At 36.2% G+C, this 22,580-nt stretch overlaps 1 protein-coding gene across 1 annotated transcript in view; it reads left to right on the top strand.

Moving 5' to 3' along the window:
- CDC42BPA (CDC42 binding protein kinase alpha (DMPK-like)) overlaps positions 1 to 22,580 on the top strand; it is a 245,435-nt gene that overhangs the window by 209,933 nt on the left and 12,922 nt on the right. The window contains exons 26-33 of the mRNA XM_012644402.1: positions 1,710 to 1,791; positions 3,582 to 3,798; positions 4,674 to 4,736; positions 5,626 to 6,219; positions 8,122 to 8,219; positions 10,691 to 10,775; positions 16,135 to 16,258; positions 17,312 to 17,429. Of these exons, the coding sequence (XP_012499856.1) occupies positions 1,710 to 1,791; positions 3,582 to 3,798; positions 4,674 to 4,736; positions 5,626 to 6,219; positions 8,122 to 8,219; positions 10,691 to 10,775; positions 16,135 to 16,258; positions 17,312 to 17,429 (1,381 nt within the window). The remainder of the gene's footprint in view (positions 1 to 1,709; positions 1,792 to 3,581; positions 3,799 to 4,673; positions 4,737 to 5,625; positions 6,220 to 8,121; positions 8,220 to 10,690; positions 10,776 to 16,134; positions 16,259 to 17,311; positions 17,430 to 22,580) is intronic.

Genomic DNA, 22,580 nt, shown 5'->3' on the forward strand with positions numbered 1-22,580 from the left:
GAAATTCTTCTTCTGTCATTTTAGTGTTCTGAGTTTGGTTAATGTCCATTGCTGGGGAGCTGTTGTTCCTCTTTGGGGGTGTGCTTTCCGTTTGATTTTTCATACTTCCAGAGTTCTTTCGCTGGTTCCTTCCCATCTGGATCAGTTGTTCCTTCTTACCTTTAGAGTTTCGTTTCGATAATGACACGCCCTGTTTAGTCTCTGAGCCAATAGGTGGTGTTTGTGGGTGAGATTCGACCGCACCCTTTGTGATGAATCAGTACAGTAAAAGGGTGTGCAGGATGACCTCCCTGTCAGTAGGTGGCACTTGCAGGGAGGAGCGAGCTGCAGTGCTGTTTTTGGGTCCTGTAGCTAGCTCTTATTCCACTAGAGAGGCCCTCTTGTGCCTCGGGTGGTGGGTGGGGCCCTGGGATTTCCAGGTGTGTCCTTATTCTCCACCTCAGTGGGAGGAGTGAGTGTGGGTGGGGCTGGGCTGGGCAAGCCTGCCCTCAGGCTCCACAACTACTGCTAGCAGATTCAAAGGTCTACTCTTTGTTTCTGTGCAAAGCTGCCAGGAGGGGCTGAAATGGGTCCACTCAGCTGAAAGTCTGGGCTTGGGGGCTGGGGCTGTCCAAGACCGGCACTCTGGAGCAGGTCTAGCTCCCCTCCACTCTCCCCCTCTCCGTGGCCTCTCCCAGGCCTCTGCCAGCAAGCAGGACCTCAGGCCGATGGGTCTCCCCTGGCTGTGACGTGGGCCGGGAGGTTCCCTACCCAGGATCATAGCCTGAGCTGGGTGCACAGCCCTCTTTTAGAAGGAGGGTTGCCGGTCAGGCATGCTGATCTGCCCCTGAAGGCACACACTCCTCAGTAGGGCCTTTCACAGATCTCTCTTCTGTGCCCCGGGGCAGTGCGATCCTGACCTGGGTGTATGGGGTGTGGTCTGCAGGCCTGTCCCCTGGACCCTGGAGATCAATCCCTGACCCTGCCAGCGGGAAGGGTGCTGATCTTGAATCACCTACAGGGTGCCCAAGCTGGATCGATTTCACTCCACCTCGGGATTTGCCCCACTCTCCTGGAGTCCCCAGGCAAGTAGCACCTGGGAGGGCTGGCGGGTAGGGAACTCGCAGTCTGAGTACCCCTCAGTCTGCTGTAGGGCCCCTAAAGGAAAGGTCCCGTTCCTTGGAGATGCCTCTGTGTGACGGCTAAATTGTCTCTCTGGGCCCCCACGAGTAGGGAAGGGGAAGGAGAGAATGGAGCACTATGGCGTCTGCCACTAGGCTCGGGTCTGCGCCCGGGGAGGTGCCCCGAGGAGGCTGGGAGCCCAGTGCTGAGTCCGCAAGAGGCCACTGCTCACTGGCGGCAGCCATCTCTGGGCTGGTGTCGGCAGGTCTCTCCAGCCCCTCAGGAGCCCACCAGCAGTCCAAGATGCAAGGGAGGGGGAAGTTAACCGCTCCACCTACCCTTGTCGCTGGTCTCCAAGCTTCTCGGGACCTTTCTCCTTCCAGTTCTCCTCTGCAGCGTCTTCCCGTGGAGTCTCCTGTAGTTTCAGGCACCCTTCCTTCTGACCCTCACCCGATCTGTGTTTCTCTGCTCACTTATTTTTTTCTCTTTCTTCTAAAATTTGTCTTTTTTGCAGAGACATTCTGACTGGCGGCTTTTCTCGTCCGCCATCTTGGCTCCTCCCCCCTAGGCTCCTTATACTAACTTATAATGTTTCTCTTTTCATTCAGGGATGAAGAATTTTCTGTGAGTTCAGTCTTGGCTTCTGATGTTATTCATGCAAGTCGAAAAGATATACCCTGTATATTTAGAGTAAGTGTATACTATAATTTGATCACCGAATTATTTATTTTTAATGAGTATGTTTTGCCTCTCCATCTAAGTCATAAAATTATTATGAGTAGAACCAAACCTTGTATTTCTTTGTACACTTCATATTATCTAGTACTTGAATGTGGTGCTAAGTAAATATTTAATTAGTGAAAGACTTGTAGAAAGCATGAATATATGGCTTCTAAAATATGTTTTCTGATAGATAATATTTTTGAGTCCCAATTCAGCTTTTCAATAAATATTGCCACATGGAAAATTAGATATGTGAGGTTTCTGAAGTTTTTAAAAATAAAAGTTTCTCTCTTTAAAAGTTACTGTGTTGAAGTTATCTACTGCTTTGTAACAACCGTGCCAAAACTTAGTGGCTTAAACCAACAATGATTTATTATTTTTCACTATTCTGTGGGTCGGCTGTACAGTTCTTGAGGTATTGGCTGCGTTCAGCTCATTTGGAGCCAGAACATCCAAAATGACCTTACTCTTACATCTGGGGTCTTGGTGCTGGCTGTTAGCTGGGTGATCTCAGTTCCCTTCTTTGTGGACTCTCTCCATGTTCCCTGATGATTAGGGAGTCTAGCCGAGCTCTCAGTGGCTGGCTTCTAAAAGAGCAAAAGAAGCTGCCAGACCTTTTAAGGACTGGGCCCAAAAAGGCGTAATAACCCTTCTGCATTATGTTGAGCAAAAGAAGTCATGAGGTCAGACCAGTTTTAAGGGGAGGGGAAATAGACTCCACCTCTCAATAAAAAGAATGGAATTCCATAGGAGGAATTGTTCGTAGCTATCTTTGGAGGCTGTTTACCAGAATGCAGTCTTGAGTTGGTCAATTAAGACAACAGAGGTTAAAAAAAAAGTGACTACTGCCCTATAGTTATGCCTGTCTACTTAGTATTTGTCTATGAATCTAGTAGCTATGGAAGGTCAGGCAAAGACTATACTTAGTCTTCCGGTTCTCAGACTGACAACTGTTCAGTCTCCTCCCAGCCACCAATGGAGTCTACAGAGGCCCACTTACCTATTTTAATAAGAAACCCATATATATAAAATTTAAATCTGTTCTTATTGTGAATGCTGTTTGTATAATGATAAGCCTCCATTTAAATGCTAATTCAAGTGATCCAGTCTTCTCTAATGATAATGTGACTTAGTGTTATGAAGTAAGAGAAAATGTAAGTATTTCTGAGCATTTCTGACTTTTTAAAACAAGTTGAAAGTCAGTATGGTACAGTGCTTAAGAGCAAAGACACAGGATCCCAGACTTCTAGTTATGTGCCCTGGGAAAAATTACTTACTTTCTCTGTATCACAGTTTTTTCATACATACAGTAAGGATGTAATGACAGTACTATTAATGTGTCGTGAAGATGTTAATAGGGTTAAATGAGTTAATACTTACAAAGTGCTTAGATCTAAAGATCTACCCAGTGCTCAGTAATTACTCAATAATGGCAGTTATTATTATATGTCAGTTACAGTATTATATGACAGTTATTATTATATGTGTAATGCATTTTTAGTGATGTACTAGCACTTTTATAGGAAGGAAAATGAAAATGATACTAACATTTTGAATGGTATATGCCACCTTTGCTTTGTCGTGAGTTCTAGTGCTAAAACTAGTTATTCTGATTCATGCTAGCTAAATTCCGTTAAAGGTATCATTTAATGCATGCTCATTTTATTGGTGAGTGCTAAGCAAGCTAGCATAATCATGAAACTAGCATAAAGGGTTTCTGTTTTCTAATATCATGAATATTGATTACATTGTTCTAGGTCACAGCTTCCCAGCTCTCAGCACCGAATAACAAATGTTCAATCCTGATGCTAGCAGATAGTGAAAATGAGAAGAGTAAGTGGGTAGGAGTGCTGAGTGAATTGCACAAGATTTTGAAGAAAAACAAATTCAGAGACCGCTCAGTCTATGTTCCCAAAGAAGCTTATGACAGCACTCTACCCCTCATTAAAACAACCCAGGCAGCTGCAATCATAGGTATGAATTTAAAACAGTTGTCATATTTTCATAATTGTTTGCTAATCTAGCTTGTGAACAGGGACTGGCTTTCATCTAGGAATCTTCAGTGTTCAACATACTATGTGTTATATCATAATTGCTCACTAAATGTTTATTGAATGAATGAATCCTATATGAGATCTTTGTTTTTCAGTAAACAAGAGTCAGTACACTTTCTAAGTGCATTTTCTTGTGAAAAAGTTACAGTGCAAAAGATTAACCTAGTAATCTATTTTCTGCTTGACTTAGAACAAGTTAATTTCTTAGAGCATAAATTTAATATGTAACATGTAAATACTAATTACTTTGCTGAGGTTATTGGGAAGTTTAAATAAGATGGAATGCATAACAAAGAGAGCCTGCATAATAAACACCCTTAACAAATGACAGCTTCTGTGTCTGGAGGTTTAAATTTTTGCTATATTCTTACATACACATCCAGCTCTTTTGTTAGTTTCCAGTAAATAACAAAAAGTTTAATGAGTAGGTTCAAATGCCTTTCATGATTTTTCCCTTCCAAAACAAGAAATGGATGGAACTGGACCCAGGGCAGTAACAAACTAGGTTTTTCTTTTTCTTTTTTTTTTCTTTTACCATTTATTGAATAAACATTTACTACTTTTTGTAGGTATTGATGTAGATTTTTTTAAATTATTGTTTTCTCAAGAAAGACTTGAGATATTTACCACTTTAATCTAAAAGGAAATTTAATAGTGTAAATCGCTATTGCTATATTTTGATTTTTTAAATTTATTTCCATTTTTTACACCAAATTTCCTTATTATCTGGTTTATTCTGTTAGCTTTACATGGCTTTTACCTAATAAAAATGTTTCATATTTCTGTCTTACATAGATCATGAAAGGATAGCTTTGGGAAATGAAGAAGGGTTATTTGTTATTCATGTCACCAAAGATGGTAAGAGAAAACTATTTTGGAGTAATTTTAAATCATATGTTAGAAAATTCTAAACTCTAGATTCTAAGTTATAAAAAGGGCAAGATTTACTCTTCTTTATTCTATAACTGAAATTTTTCAGACCTCATTTGATGTTTATAAATTAAAAGATTATTTTTCAGTTTTTGTAATCCCCCTGAGTTCTAAAACTTCAAGTGTGTATTGTCTTTCTTGTCCCATTTTTATTTAACAGCTCTGCTATTTGAACTCAGATTGCATTTCTAAAGATGGGACATGAGAAAAAATACAACTTGAGTTTCTTGTTGTTCTGTTAATACTAGTAAGAGGTAACGACTATTAAAGTGTTTGGGTTTTTTTTCCCCACAGTCCAATACAGCAGGTTTTTTTCTAGGGAGAAATTAAATGCTGGTTGAAATAAAGAGAAATCAATCTAACTTGGTATTCATGAATACAGTATTCTAAGTTCTGTCTTTATATGAAGTTAGATCATGGGAAAACAATGCATTTAAACTTCATTAGTTTGTTACCCATAGAAGTACCTTCAGAGAAATATGAGTTACTCGGTTTTTGAAAATATGAACCCCATGGCGAAGTTCCCTAGAATTAAGTGGCCATAAAAAGATTTTTCTTGAAGATTTGACATGCTTTTACACAAGAACTCTTTGCCTTGGCTGCCAGAAATCTCAGTGCTAAATTTAATACCTTCTATAAGTGAGTCAAATTGTAGTAGGTTTAATTATCTTCCTTTTTCTCTGTGATTTCTGATCTCTTATTATTCTGTGTGTGCATCTGAGTCTTTATTACAAGTTGATTTATATCCTCTGAGTAAATTGGGATATGGTTAATAAAGAAAACTATTTTGCATTTGATTTATTATTTCTGTGTGTAGAAATTATTAGAGTCGGTGACAATAAGAAGATTCATCAGATTGAACTAATTCCAAATGATCAGCTCGTTGCTGTGATCTCAGGACGAAATCGTCACGTACGACTTTTTCCTATGTCAGCTTTCGATGGGCGAGAGACTGATTTTTATAAGCTGGCAGAAACTAAAGGGTGTCAAACCATAACTTCTGGAAAGGTGCGCCATGGAGCTCTCACATGCCTGTGCGTGGCTATGAAAAGGCAGGTCCTCTGTTATGAACTATTTCAGAGCAAGACCCGTCACAGAAAATTTAAGGAAATTCAAGTCCCATATAATGTCCAGTGGATGGCAGTCTTCAGCGAACGTCTCTGTGTGGGATTCCAGTCAGGATTTCTAAGATACCCCTTGAATGGAGAAGGAAGTCCATACAGTATGCTCCATTCCAATGACCATACGCTATCATTTATTGCTCATCAACCAATGGATGCTATCTGTGCAGTCGAGATCTCCAGTAAAGAATACCTGCTGTGTTTTAACAGCATTGGGATATACACTGACTGCCAGGGCCGAAGATCTAGACAACAGGAATTGATGTGGCCAGCAAATCCTTCCTCTTGTTGTAAGATTCCCTTTCTTATCACCGTCTTATCTCTGTGTCTTTTTCCTTTCTTTTTTCTTCCACTTACTCTCCTAAATAGTCATTGTTAATAACGGATTATTTAAGTCATTCTTAAGATTTTTTCTCAGTATTAATTATGTTATATAAAAACCATGACCCTGTTAGGCTTAGGCAAACAGGGTCAGCATTAACATGTGCATTAAGTAAAACTGATCTTTTTGTGGAATATTTTACTGAGATGAATTTTTTTATCCTATGTTGTGTTTAGAAATAACCCTAAATTATCTTCATTGTCCCCCAAAATATAGTGCTTGTAAGCATCAGTAGCTCATAGGACTTATTCTGGAAGATTAGTTACTAAGTGAATTATTTACTTAATTATGTAAAGATATAATTAATATCCATAAGAGGTGTTATTCAGTTTCACATTTTTATCTAGATAAGTAGGTACTTTAAATTGCTTATTTCACTCTTAAGACATTAATAAATTATTGAGGGAAGGTGGTTCGGGGGTCCCTGTCCTTCCCCTCCTTTTCTCCCCCTCCTTCTCTGTGAGGGAGAGAGGGCAAGCGGGCCCAGCCCCTGAAAAAATAAATACTTTTAATTCTTGAATGCTTTCATTATTGAATAATAATTCAGTTATTACTGGATATATGCCATTGCACTGTATGAGATATAGCAATGAACGAAATATATACAGTCTTACCTTCACAGAGCATAGAGTGCAGGAGAACAGATTCAGGATAAAATAAGCAATTGCAGTAGAAAATAAGCGCTATGATAGCAGAAGTACAGGGTTCTATAGAAGTGCATAGGAGGAGTATCTAATCCACATCGTTTTGTTTTTAATGGAAAATACTTGAGCATGTTTAAATGCTAGAGGGAAAAAAGCACTAGGGAACTACTAGGAAAAAGTTGACTATCTGGGTAATACAGGAAATACAGTAAGATCCCCAAGAAGGCCAGATACGGTGAAATTCGGTACATAGGTAGAGGGATTATTTGGGGCAGGAGGAGTAAAACCTCTTCCATTATAAGAAGATAGAAAGAGAAACGATGGGTATGGGTCCAGTCAAGTTTAAAGGGTCATTGGAAGGAAGTTTAGGAAGGCAATAGATGGTTATTACAGAAAAATTAGAAAATCTGGATAAAAAGAACAAAAAAAAAATACCTCTAATCATATCCACCCAGATTTAGCTATTTTTAATGTTTTATTTCTTCTGAAACATATACCCCCAACTCTGACTTCATATGTAGAATAAATGCTGTTTTGTAACCACGTCAGATAATAATTCGGAGTATTGCTTCTAATGTAGAGTAAGAGTTGGAGTATCTGTCTTTTATGTATAACTCTGCCAAAAATTCACTTCGCAACCTTAAGCTTAGGTAAATTGTTTATTCTCTCTTTGCTTGTGTCACCATTTATTGATATTCATTCCTTCAACAAGTGTATATTGAGTATCTCCCCTGCTCATGTAACTGCACTGAGGTGCTTTATTATACATTCTTAACCGGAACAAGAACACTTACCCGAAGATTTCTCTGCTTTGTAAATTTGCTTCACCGTCAATAACTTATACTTTAGGAATCAAATACTTAAAAATGTAATGAAAATTCCTTTATAGAACTAGTATTGGGCAAGGGAATATTATACCTCAAGTGTTAACAAAATCCTCCTGTTACTACAATGACTGTATAATCTGAACCATGGTATGTCAGTTCTTCATTTATGGTTTATGTTCTGTCTACTTCAGAACTGTTTTGATGTGCTATTTTATGATAACAGTAGGATTTTCATGGTATTTCACTCTACAGTTATTTAAAATCATAGACCTTTCAAAATGTTTTGGATTTAACAGTTAAAAGTAATCAACAGGCCATTCCCACCTTCCTTTCTCCTAGGTTACAATGCACCGTATCTCTCAGTGTATAGTGAAAATGCAGTTGATATCTTTGATGTGAACTCTATGGAATGGATTCAGACTCTTCCTCTCAAAAAGGTAATTTAACATTAAAATGTGAGAAAAGCCAGTTAATGAATATAAGTAAAAACACTAATATGACTATTTAGCTATTTTTTATGAATTCAGCATTTTCTGGCAGGTGTAATTGGTAGTTTGGGACTTAGCTAAAAGTAAGAAAATAAAATTCAAGCTGGTTCATTTCATTATAGGTAGCTCAAACCATACTATTTTTATTATTAATGCATTTAATTTATATTAAGTATGATTATTATGATGAACAACTAGAATATTTCCTAGAACCTAAAATGTCAGTGTTACCTTCCATTTTTGAATTAAGCAGCTCTGGGGGAGTATATGATTATTATTAATTATAACCATTTTTCAAATAGTGGTGTACAGTATTTAATCCTGTGAGGACAGATTTCACAGGCTAGAAAAGTGATTAAACATAACCAAAACTGTGTTTAAGTGTCTCATGATTGAAAAATAAAGGTTTTTCCTAATAAAGCATATTTTTCTTAATGTTTTCCTGTATTTTCATAATATAAAGGGAACTTTTACAAGTATAGAACTGCTATTTTACAAAAATGAAGAGTAATAATAGTTTTATATAGATATATATGGTATATGTAACATGTATTATTAGTTGGGGGGCAGGGTTTAGAGAAATAGGTGAAAAAAAGTAGCCAAGATCATATTTGAAAATTTGTGCCAATTTTAAATCATATCAGCAGTTTAAAAAGCTCTTGTAAATACTGCCATGTTATATAAAGCAACTACAATATGTTCTAGTTTGTAAATTTGGGCTGGTTACAGTTCGTTTTCTGTTTTATTTTTATCGTGTGATTTTTGCAATATATATGAAAGAATACATGACCTTTATCAAGCATAATAATAAACTGATCACTCAGGAGCCCACCTCCTAACTTAAGAGCCAGCACATTCCCAGTGTCACTGAATCTACCTGTGTACTCCTTTATCCCATTCTCCACCTTTCCCCAGAGAAAAATCACTGTCCTGAAAATCGTGCTTATCATTCCCTTACTTTTCGTAAAATACAGAATTTTTGCATATTTAAATATTCCTAAACAATATAGTGTTTAGATTTGATTGTTTTTGAGCTTTATAAAAACATTATGATATATTGTCATTTTCTGCCTTGCTTTCTTTACATATTTACTGTGTTTCTAAGATTTATCCATGTTGTTACATGTACTGCAGTTCATTGCTTTTCAATACTGTAAAATATTCTGTTGGGTGAATTTATCCCTATTTATCCATTCTCTGATTGGTAGATATTTGAATTATTTCCTAGCATTTTACTATTCTGAACATCGCTGTGTATGTCTTTTGGTGTATGTGTACAGGAGTTTCTTTAAGTCATGTGCCTAGGAGGAGAATTGATGGGACGTGGGGAATGCAGTTATGCATCTTTATGAGATAGTGTCATATTATTTTCCAAAGTAATTGTACCAGTTGATACTCCCTTTAACAGTATATGAGTTCTTACTGACTCTCATCCTAACACTTCCCATTATAAGAATTCATAATTTTTGTAAATGGTTGTAAAGTAGTATCTCATTGAAGTGTTATTAATAATTTGAGTGTCCCTGATTAACTATGTGGTTGAAAATCTTTCATATGTTTATTCATCATTCATATTTCCTCTTTCATGAAATACCTAGTCATGTTTGTTGCTCATTTTTCTGTTGGATTGGCCATTTTTTTCTTATTGATTTATTGGAATTCTTTATATATTGTGGATATTGGGTTAATAATGGATGTGGAAAATCTTTTCCCTTTTTGTGACCTATCTATTCATTTGTATTTTGCTGAACAGAAGTATTGATTCTGATGTGGGTAAATTTATCGTATTTATCCTTTAGGTTTGTCTTTTTTCTCTTAAGAAACTTTCCTTCTTCAGGGTTATAAAGATATAGTCTTTATTTTCCTCCAAACATTTTAAAGCTTTTCCTGTTACACGTATGTGTTTAACCATTTGGAATTTGTTTTTTGTGTATGGTATGAAGTAGAAATTTAATTTGTTGGCTCCATATAGCCAGTTGCTCCATCACCATTTATAGGCAGTCCCTCCTTTCCACAGTGATCTGCATTTCTGTCTACATCACATGTGTGCATTTAGTTTTTGATAGTCACAATCCATAAAGCAGCTGTGGTGATATCTTCTTAGTATAATTATTTGGTTACTAATGACGTTAAGAAGTCTAATTTAAGGTTTAAATTTATTTCTGCTTAATTTCATTTATTTGTTTATTTACTTATTTGCCCAGAATAGTCTTCCTTTAAAATGTTAATCATTTTAAGTTTCAAATTAGATAATATGCCTTTCTAGTCAGAATTATTATTAATTTTTTGAGAGGGCTGTATTTTGAAGTAGATTAGTGAAAGGTCTTAATAATGTATGTTTTATAAGTAGGCTAAAAAGTTTATGACTTAATTTTTAAAAGTTTCGTTGAAATACTAATTTTGCTTTTTTATTATTTTAGGTTCGACCCTTAAACAATGAAGGATCATTAAATCTTTTAGGGTTGGAGACAATTAGATTAATATATTTCAAAAATAAGATGGCAGGTAAGAAATATATATAAATTAATAGGATAACTTAAATGGAAATGTTATCTTAAGCTTACTGCCCAAGGTCACATGAATAATAAATGCCAAAGTCCAGATTTAAGCTTAAGTGTATCTTACTCCATGTCTGTGATCTGGGCCACTGTCACGCTCTTTTAATATATTAAGATGAACTACTGAACAAAAAGTCATTCTCTTTAAGCTCGCATAGCTGTATAAGCAAAGTATTTGATTCTGACATACCCTGTTATTTTTCCGTGGAGTACTTAAGTAGAGAAAGTATAGCTGAATATATCTTCTTTGCTTTCATTGATATTATAGAACCTAACCAAAATTTGTAGCACTAAAACTATGAACACTTATCTAGAATTCCAGTTTGGGACTTCAGAAATACATCCCCTGCCAATGCAGAGGGCTTAGTACTTCTGAATTGCTGATGTCAACATAGGACGAAGGAGGAAAGAGAGGAGGGTCAAAGCAGTGCCCAAATCAGGATAGGGAATGGGGACCCTGAGTGTTACAGACTGGAGGAGGGTGTGTGGCAGTGACCAAAGTAGTGAGCTGAGACTGTCACACATGTAATTACATACCTCACATGTAAAATACCAGGGAGACTGTATACATGTAGTTAAATGTTGCTTGGCAGTCAGAGTGTGTCCAAAGAGTTAAAAATTTCACTTTTACCAAATATCGTTATAGTGCCCTCTTCTATATAATAAAGTCATTCTCATGTCATAGCAACAAATTTCTGCATAACAGAGGTAAAATTTCTGATCTTTTTTGGTATACCTATTTAATCAAAATATACTATGGTACCTTCAATATAAGTAGTAACATTGGCCTCAGGAAAACATTAAAATGGTTATGCCAGTTATTTTGGGGTAGTGGGATTATTATCTTCTCTTTTTTTCATCCTCCCCCCATATTCCTCCGGTAAATTTGTATGTTCTACTATCAAGAAAAAATCCATCAAAGGTTTGGTTTTTTCATCTTTGTTTTTGTTTGTTTTAAGTACTGAAATGTAGACTACGATGGCCTGGCTTCTGGTTTGATGTTTTGGTATGTCCTCTTAGAACCGGAGGTTTCTTGTTACACAAACTGGTGACTCTAGGGGAAGTCTGTGCTAAGAGGATATTCCAGTATGACTTGAGAAAGGATATTCATATTTTAGAAATGATTCCCACCCCTAGATGCATTCACCATGAAGCTAATGAAACTTCAGCTTTAGGCTCTTCACTTCCAACACCCCATACTGAATTTTATATAAGCATATCTTATTTTATTACGCTTCACCTTTTTACGAATTGAAGATTTGTGGACACCCTGCATCAAGCAAGTAAGTCTGCCAGTGCCATTTTTCCAACAGCGTGTGCTCTTAGTGTTTCTTTTCTTTTTTTTTTTTGAGACAGGGTCTCACTCTGTTGCCTCAGCTAGAGTGCAGTGGCATAATCATAGCTCGCTGCAGCCTCCAACTCCTGGGCTTAAGAGATCCTCCTGCCTCCGCCTCCTGAGTAGCTGGGATTACAGGCATGCGCTGCCATGCCCAGCTAATATTTGTATTTTTTGTAAAAATAGGTCTTGCTATTGCCCAGGCTGGCCTCAAACTCCTGGGCTCAAGCAATCCTTCGACTGTGGCCTCCCAAAGTGCTCAGATTACAGGCATGAGCCACCACGCCTGGCCTCACTTACTGTTTCTGTGTCACATTTTGGTAATTATCACAATATTTCAGACTTTTTCATTATTCTTATATCTGTTGTGGTGATCTGTGATCAGTGATCTTTGATGTTACTATGCTATTATCATTATTTTGGGGCATCATGAACCATACCCATATAAGATAGATACTTACTCCATAAATGTGTGTGTTCTGACTGCTCTACTGACCCGTCCATTCCCCCATCTCTCTTCCTCTCCTAGGGCTTCCCTAGTCCCTAAGACACAACAATATTGAAATCAGGCCAATTAATAACCCTACAATAGCCTCTAAGTGTTCAGTTAAAAAGAAGAGTCACATATCTCTCACTTTAAATCAAAAGCTGGAAATGATTAAGCTTAGTGAGGAAGGCATGTTGAAAGCCAAGATAGGCCAAAAGCTAGACCTCTTGTGCCAAAGAGCCAAACTCTGAATGCAAAGGACAAGTTCTTGAAAGAAATTAGAAGTGCTACTCTAGTGAACACATGAATGATAAATCAGTGAAACAGCCTTATTGCTGATAGGGAGAAGGTTTAGTGGTCTCAACAGAACATCAAACCAGCCACAACATTCCCTTAAGCCAAAGCCTAATGCAGAGCAAGGCCCTAATTCTCCTCAATTCTGTGAAGGCTGAGAGAGGTGAAGTAGCTATAGAAGAAAGGTTTGAAGCTAGCAGAGGTTGGCTCATGAGGTTTAAGGAAAGAAGCTGTCTCCCTCCATAACATAAAAGTATGAGGTAAAACAGCAAGTGTTGATGGAGAAGCTGCAGCAAGTTATCCAGAAGATCTGGCTAAGATAATTGAGGAAGATGGCTACACTAAATAACAGATTTTCAGTGTAGACTGAACAGCTTTTTATTGAAAAAAAAAATGTCATCTGAGACATTCATAATGAGAGGAGACATCAGTGCCTGGCTTCAAAGCTTCAAAGGACAGGCTGACTCTCTTGTTAGGGGTTAATGCAGTTAGTGACTCTTAAGTTGAAGCCAGTGCTCATTTACCATTCCGAGAATCCTAGGGCCCTTACAAGTTACACTAAATCTACTCTGTCTGTGCTTTATAAATGGAACAACAAACCCTAGATCACAGCACACCTGTTTACAGCATAGTTTGCTGAATATTTTAAGCCTACTGTTAAGACCTACTGCTCACAAAAGATTCCTTTCAAAATATTTCTGCTCATTGACAATTCACAAATCACCCAAGAGCTCTGATGAAGATTTACAAGGAGATGAATGTTGTTTTCATGCCCGCTGACACAACATCCATTCTGCAGCTTGTGGATCAAGGAGTTATTTTAAGTCTACTATTTAAGAAATACATTTTGTAAGGCTATAGCTGCCATAGATAGTGATTTCTATGATGGATCTGGGCAAAATAGATTGAAAATGATTCACCATTCTAGATGCCATTAAGAACATTTGTGATTCATGGGAAGAGGTCAAAATATCAGCATTAACAGGAGTTTGGAAGAAGTTGATTCCAGCCCTCATGGGTGACTCTGAAGAATTCAAGACTTCAGTGGAGGAAATAGTTGCAAGTACAGTAGAAATAGCAAGAGAACTAGAATTAGAAGTAGGTGCTGAAAATATGACTGAATTGCTGCAGTCTCGTGATAGACTTGAACAAGTGAGGAGTTGCTTCTTATGGATAATTAAAGAAAGTGGTTTCTTGAGATGAAGTCTACTCCTGACGAAGATGCTGTGAATATCGTTGAAATGACAACAAAGGACTTTAGAATATTACGTAAACTTAGATGGTAGGGCAGAGGCAGGGTTTGAGAGGATTGATTCAATTTTGAAAGTTATGTTTGCCACTATGGGTAAAATGCTGTCAAACAGCATTGCATGCGTGAAAGGAAGAGTCCATCAATTGCAGCAAACTTCATTGCTGTCTTATTTAAGAAATTGCCACAGCCACACCAACCTTTAGCAACCACCACCCTGATCAGTCAGCAGCCATCAACATCAACACAAGATCCTCCACCAGCAAAAAGATTACACTTACTGTAAAGTATTTTTAATTAAAGTATGTGCATTGTTTTTTTTGTACATGATGCTATTGTAAGCTTAATAGAATATAGTCTAGTGTAAACATAACCTTTATATACAATGGGAAATCAAAAAATTTGTGTGAATTTTTTTTGTGTGTGTGTGAATTTCTTGATTGAGATATTTGCTTTATTGTGGTAGTCTAGAACTGAACCCACAATATCTCCAAGGTATGCTTGTATTCTGTTTCTTAGAGGAACTCCAGATATTTATATTAATATAAGATTAGCTCTATCCTGTTCTCACTGTATGTGGCCATGCTGGTCATGAAATATGTCCATACCTACTTTGTGTCTGTAGGGAAAAACCTATTCCAACCTGTCTTTTCATCTTTCTACTCTAGACTAAGAGTAGAGGTAGAGTTTGGAGAAGGGGAACCTGACAAATTTTAATACAGTTGTCTTGTTCTTTGACAATGGAAGGAAATTCCATTTCCAGGAGATCCTTTCTTTTTCTGTGTCTTGCTTTTCTCCTTCATCTTAAGAGGCTGAAGTGCTCCTGCAACCCTCTGGCTCTCCAGAATCCCCTGTTGCCACCATAACTCTTCTAGACCTGCTTCACCCTCGTAATTCTCAAAGTCTAAAATTGTGTCCCACATTCTCATCCACTTTAAAAATTCTATTCCTTTAGTGTTTGTTGTTAGAAAACAACCTCACATCAAACTGCAAGGAGCATGTCACTTCTTGCTTATCATCTGCTTTGGCCCTACAGGCCCGTTTGGCTTCCTCCTACCTCCTTCTTTGCACTTCAGGTTTTTGGGTGCTGAAAACTTCTAAATGTTATGTTTGCTCTTTTTCCTTGTGTTATTTAGATAATGGCATCTCCTGTCATGTTACGTGGTTACCATTGTCTGTTTTATTCTTAGACTATATTCACATAGCCCAGCATGTTTTGGGAGTCCCTAGCTGATAGTTTTTTTTATTTCTAGATACTAAAGCTGACATAGGATAAGATGGGCACTGCGTTGCTAGGTGTATATGATTAAATATCTTCTCCCAAGATCAGAAGAGTAGAAATAGCAACAGATTCTTACATTTGGTAAAGGAAGATAGTGAGAATACAATTCCTTTTCCTTACTCCACATCTCATAGTTTGAACCTTGCAGAGGAAATGTTTTATGATGTAAAAATAATTTTAATTATTATTTATTAATAATTATTATTATTATTTACATGAATGGCATACCATTTATGCCTGATTACTGTGCAGGTTAACAATAGCAGCTCTTTAACGCCCTAAGCCGTCGAAACCAATATCCGTAGGGAGAAAGAAGATAGTATAGAGATACCAGGGTGGGTAGCCAGTCAAAGTGGCAGGACATCAAGGCAACTATAGTTTTCTTTAGGTAGATTATATCATTTTATGTTTATAATCAAAAAAAAGTGAAAATATGTTTTATAAGCCATGTTTAATATCATCATGTATCTGTTTACATCTGTTCTGTAGAAAATTATTGCTTATTTACTATGGTTATCAACATACAACTTTTAAAAATCAGAATTGAATATACTTTTGTACAATTGATTAACATTTTCACTGTCTTGGAGATTAATGGATAAAAAGCATTTTAGCAGGTTAGAGAACATCATTGTTCTTTGTGTTTTTTTTTTAACAGAAGGGGATGAACTGGTAGTTCCTGAAACATCAGATAATAGTCGGAAACAAATGGTTAGAAATATTAACAATAAGCGACGCTATTCCTTCAGAGTCCCAGAAGAGGAAAGGATGCAACAGAGGAGGTAAATATTAAATTTATACCTATCATGCTTGTAGCATCTGAAGGACTATTTGGTGATATTACTGTATTCGATTTGGAAGGGAAATTTGATATCTAAAAATCTGTCACTCATCTGTAGTGTCAGTACTGCAATAATGAATATCACTTCTCAGTCATTTTAGTTAATACTCTCTGAATCGTGAGTATATACTGGATTAAAGTATCATATTTTTATTCACTTCTGTATATATATGGAATAGTTATAATTTTTGGATTGTGTACCTTTCTACAATATAAACTTAGAACATATCTATGCATATAATAAATGTCTAAGAAGTTAAGATTAACTATTCTCTTCATAAACAAATAACCTTGTGGTATTTCCAGTTATATCTAAAAACATTTCTAAAGTGTTATCAATTTTAAAAGAGATACATAAGGCCGGCCGTGGTGGCTCACGCCTGTAATCCTAGCACTCTGGGAAGCCGAGGCAGGAAGATTGCTTGAGCTCAAGAGTTCGAGACCAGCCTGCGCAAGAGCGAGACCCTGTCTCTACTATAAATAGAAAGAAATTAGCTAAACAACTAAAAAAATAGAAAAAATTAAAGCTGGGCACAGTAGCGCGTGCCTGTAGTCCCAGCTACATGGGAGGCTGAGGCAGGAGGATTGCTTGAGCCCAGGAGTTTGAGGTTGCTGTGAGCTAGGCTAACGCCACGGCACTCTAGCCCTGGCAAGAGAGTGAGACTCTGTCTCAAAAAAAAAAAAAAAATGAGATACATAAAATGTTCAGAATTATCTATGAAATAGAGTAGAGCTTTTCTTTGATGTCCTAAGCATTTAAAAGGACCCTCTCTGTTTTCCCACACAAAATCATAAGATCTTTTATTTAAGATTTAAAAGAAAACATTGTAAAGAAGTGAATTTTTAACTGAGTATATTCTGTTAGTCTAATTATATCCTTATTAACATGATTTAGTAGTTTTATTTTTGTAAAAAAAGATTAAAATATGCTTAATTTTTTTCTTAAGTACCTAGATTATGGAAAAAGTATCTAAATAAGTGTTTTGTCTTACAGGGAGATGCTACGAGATCCAGAAATGAGAAATAAATTAATTTCTAATCCAACTAATTTTAACCACATAGCACACATGGGTCCTGGAGATGGAATACAGATCCTAAAAGACCTGCCCATGGTAAGAGGAGTGAAGAATAAGTGTGAACACGAATGGGGTGAGGGAGGATAGATACATAGGCTTAAATACATGCATAGACTTCGAAGGATGTATTAGTTATCAGTGTAACAAAGAAGTGTTTCTCTCAGTGTATCACAGTATGTCTAAGATGTATGCTGACATACCTGATGAAGAAAACATAAAATGTAGACATCTATCAAAAACCAAACAAATCAAGTTCTTATTCAGTTCCATACTCTAGAAATTTTACTGTTGTTGGTAGAAGAAACTACCAGTATTGGAGAGGTTCTGTACCAAGTTCAGAACTTGGCTACCAAATCACTAAAATTTCACTAAGTTTTAACAATTCAGTACGGATATTTGGGCTACTTAATTTTTTTCCAGAGAACTCCGTTAGTTTGGTCATTAATGGTCATAGCTTTCAGCTTATAGTGAAATTAAATCTTTTTCCTTTGCCCAATTATAAACATGTTGCCTGGTCAATCATACATTAAAAAGTACAATATAAGAAAATGGTTATGTTTTAACAATATGAAGCTTGGGTTCACAGGCCTGTTATGTTGAGATTAAGAATATATTGTTGGAATTAGCTAATTATCCAGGCTCTGTTTGTTCTTAACATTTCAGTATCATAGTACTCTCAGCAAACTAAAACTTTAATATGACCCTTATGATTGGTGGTGATAGCAACTAAATTTTGCATAGAATATTAAGTATAATTTATATTTTGTGGCAATTTGGGAGATGATTTGTAAATTTTGACCCAAATCTCTTTGTAAGGAAATCTGTCTTAATTAACCACATTATCAACACTACTGTGATAGAAGATATAAACATCTATCACTGAGAGACAAAATGGTAGATAATACAGTTTGGTGTGCAGTCAAGTTTTTTAAAGTAAAAAACTAAACTTTTAAAGGGAGTTTTGCATTTATATCATGGGAAGAAACATGTCTACATTTGTTTAAGTCTGAGTTCTTCATTGTGAATATCCCAATTAATCAATCGTCCCTGTTTGCTTATGAATAAATATGACATTGTTATCATTTTTCATCATCAAAACATTATATGGTCATAGTGATATACCTTCCTTTGTGGAATTCAAATCATTCACAGTAGTCACTTCCCCTTTTGGAATAGGAAGTTTTTATTAGCTGTACTGAGTAAATATAAATAAAATATGTAAAAACTAGATTACAGTTAATCTTGATATAGTTAAACTAAGTAAAAAAGTTGAGTACATTAAATATCAAAACTGTTCTATTTGTCTATCCTATGTAAAAGCTATACTATTTTTTCAAATTTTGCCTAGGAGTGGATCTCAGATTTCTCAGATTTACATTCTTTTCCCATTCTGAACATTTCCTTAAAGTCCTCAGTCTGGTTTTCCTTTAATCTCCTTTAATAACATAACCATACAGTCAAAAGCCTCTTTTAATGTTCCTTATGGAAGGTACAATGTCAGGCACAAAATATGTTAGTAAAGAGAATTTTTGGCCGGGCATGGTGGCTCACACCTGTAATCCTAGCACTTTGGGAGGCTGAGGCAAGAGGAGGATGGTAGTTTGAGACCAACCCGAGCAAGAGCAAGACCCTGTCTCCACAAAAAACAGAAAAAAATTAACTAGGTATGGTGGCGCACACCTGTAGCACCAGCTACATGGGAGGCTGAGGCAGGAGGGTCTCTTGAGCCCAGAACTTAGAGGTTACAGTAAGCTATGATGTCATTCCACTGCCCTTGAGCATGGGAGACAGAGCAAGACCTTGTCTCAAAAAAATAAAGAGAATTTTAAAAATTAAAAAAACTGAAATGTGAATATATTTATAGCTTTTTTTGATAAATCAAGTGTTATGTGCTATTTTAATTAAACTTTTTGAGATTTAGTTAGTAAATAGTTTTTCCAATACATGATATGTAGTTAGCATTATGTGGGGATAGAGGGATACAAATTTCAAACTAACACATGTTGCAAAGCAAAACATTAGCAAATAGAAAATTATTTCAATAGTTAAGGTTTTAATAGATATCCTTTTAAAAGTAAAAGTTCTGGCTGGCGCGGTGGCTCACACCTGTAATCCGAGCATTGTGGGAGACCAAGGCAGGCCAATCCTTTGAGCTCAGGAGTTCGAGACGAGCCTGAGCAAGAGTGAGACCCCGTCTCTACCAAAAATAGATAGAAATTGGCCAAACAACTAAAAATAGAAAAAATTAGCCGGGCATGGTGGTGCGTGCCTGTAGTCCCAGCTACTCGGGAGGCTGAGGCAGGAGGATCACTTGAGCCCAGGAGTAGGCTGACACCACAGCACTCTAGCCCAGGCAAGAGAGTGAGACTCTGTCTCAAAAAAAAAAAAAAAAAAGTAAAAGTTCTTTCACTTTTGTTTCATTTTAGTGCATAAAAAGGAATATATTTTTTATCTCATTCAAGCAATTATAGAAAAGTTTTTAGAAATTCTATTATATCTCACATATTACAGTATTTTCCTTAAGTTGAAACAGTTTCAGTGTTTAACAAGATGATATTCTGCTTGGTATTCTTCTGCCATTAGGAGAAAAATCAATTTGCCTAATGTTCCAGAATTCATTCAGACCTTCATACCTAATAACTATGCACCTTGACTCTAAAATGTCAAGTTTCAAACATTGTAAGAACTTTTGTAGCAAAGCATCTCTCCTTACCTTGCTTTCTCTCCCCTTACCCTCCCACCACTTAAAGTAAAAAAAAAATATCTCTATATTATTTTTTGTTCAAAACAAGGTCTAGTCTTTATTACTAAGCAAAACAAGTTCAGGTAGCATTTCCCAAAGATTCTTTGCCTTAAAAGTTAAATCTGGTTTTTATTGTGCTTTCCATTCCTTTAATGTTTCCTCATCAAGTGAGTGCTTTTGTATTTTCGGGACAAGAAGTTGGTGTAAATTTTTGAAACCTGTTTCTTCACCTGTATATGTACTATGCACCAAAGATTTTGTGTGTCTAAATTCCTGTTCTTCACAGCCAAATTTTATTTTCACATAACTTTTTTCATTTCACTACCAAAGGATGTATAAGCTGGGGCTTTTTTACAGACATGCATTTAATGACCTAACAAATATTTCTGGAGCACTTACTATATGCCCAGAACTATGTTTATCTCAGGGTAGATTCTGGTAAACAATATAATAATATGCATGTATGAAAATAACTATAGTATGCATGTCTGTACCTGTGTGTGTGTCTAATCATTGAAAAGCTTGTGCCATTTTAATATTTTCTCAGATTTTAATATGTTCTTTCTATTGGAATGGAACCATTATGAACTATTTCCAAAAAATAAAGATGAATTAAATTTTTCTAATGTTAACATATATAAGAGTTTTCAAATACCAAAGCCACGTGTTGTCATTTGTGCATAGAGCATGTGCCCCAGACATTTTTGTGTTTTAATTTATTCAAATCAGTATTGCTTTCCTTCCTATGAAATACTTATAAGCTTAGAAAGTTTGTTAGATATCTTTAGAAGGTTAATTGTTTCTTTTGTATCACATGATCCTGAAATAGGATTGGAGCTCTTTGAGTATGAAAGGGCAATGAGGTTAAGGGCATCGTTTTATTTTCTTGTCTCTTGTGTCAGATGCCAACTTTTTACTTGTATCTTAGTGAGTCAAGGTAATATAAGCAATTAATATAAGATGGTGTGTGTCTCTTAGAGATATATACTGTGTTCATTTTCTTGACTCTTTTTTATCATTTACCTTGTTTACAAGTGGTTGCTGGTAATAAAAAAAAATAGATTTTCTCCAACAGAATGGAAGAATAATATTTTACCTCTAGATTTATTTTTACCACATTGCATTTCCCCTAGCTTTTTATCCATTCCTAAAATTGTTAATAAAGATAAAATTTTTAGCTCAGTGACCTCTTGGGGCTTGAAGAAGTAATTTTGCTTCTTAAAGTCAAAGTTATTGATACATGTACATTAATGGTTTTTTTTTTTTCCTTTTTAGAAACAACTTTAGAAAGTTCTGATTTAACTCATATCTCTAGGGTAAAAACAATATCATACGTAGAAGCCTTTCTTTTAAGCCTAGATAATTTATGAGGTCTTTCTACGAAGCAAGCTCATCTCAACTCGAGGGAATATAAATCATGCTGGATTAAAGCAGCATTTTCTCTAGCAAATCATTCAACCTCTGCCTTTAATGAAGAGATTATGTTTTCCAAAAACAGTTGTTTTTCAAGAACTGAATCTTGAGCTCAGTGGCTCAAGCCTGTAATGCCAGCTACTCAGGAGGCTGAGGCAGGAGGATCACTTGAGGCCAGGAGTTCAAGACCAGTCTGAATGAGAATGAGACCCTGTCTCTACACAAAATAGAAAAACAACTAACCAAGCATGGTGGCGCACACCCATAGTCCTACTACATGGGAGGCTGAGGCAGGAGAATTGCTTGAACCCAGGCTGCCGTGAGCTGTGATCACAGGATCACACTACCGCACTCCAGCCTCAGCAGTAGAGTGAGACCCCTGTCTCCAAAAAAAAAAAAGAAAAGAACTGAACCTTGAAAATTCCCATTAGAATTAGCGATGGTCACTGGCAACTGAATGATGGTTCCTGCATATTCAGAAGTAGTTATTTTATCTGAAAAAATTAGAGTCCTTGACTTCAAACACTTTTTTCTGTAACTTTGGTATTATTTCATATTTTAAAAATACACCTCAACATTGAGGGAAAATTTTTCCCTTGTTAAAAACAAATGTTTTCTTTTGGCCGTCTAAATGGCGATAAGTTTGGGCTACTTAAAGGTAAACCAATAATTAGTATGTTCCGTAGTTACTCTTTTTGTTATTAGGGAAATAAGATCAATAAAAGCAAACATATAAGTACATAAATACCAGGGAATTATTTTAAATGGTTTTAGATTTCTAAAGAAACAGTTTCATAACATGTCTAGTTAGAAGCTATTGTAGGTTCACTTGTCCTTTTCTTGCTTGTTTTTTGCCTTTTGTATTCTTAATGTTTCTGGTAGATTTTTGCCATGTTTTGATTGTATCACATAAGAAAATACTGAACTAAACTCTGGAAGTCTTGCATCTCTGAAAGTCCAGTTTCTACTCACCTAACTATAATAATAAAAGAATAATTTTAAAAGGAGAATGATCTTTTGCGAATCAGCTA

The sequence above is a fragment of the Propithecus coquereli genome, unplaced genomic scaffold (genome assembly GCF_000956105.1).
Source record: "Propithecus coquereli isolate 6110/MARCELLA unplaced genomic scaffold, Pcoq_1.0 Scaffold210, whole genome shotgun sequence".
Classification (NCBI taxonomy): domain Eukaryota; kingdom Metazoa; phylum Chordata; class Mammalia; order Primates; family Indriidae; genus Propithecus; species Propithecus coquereli.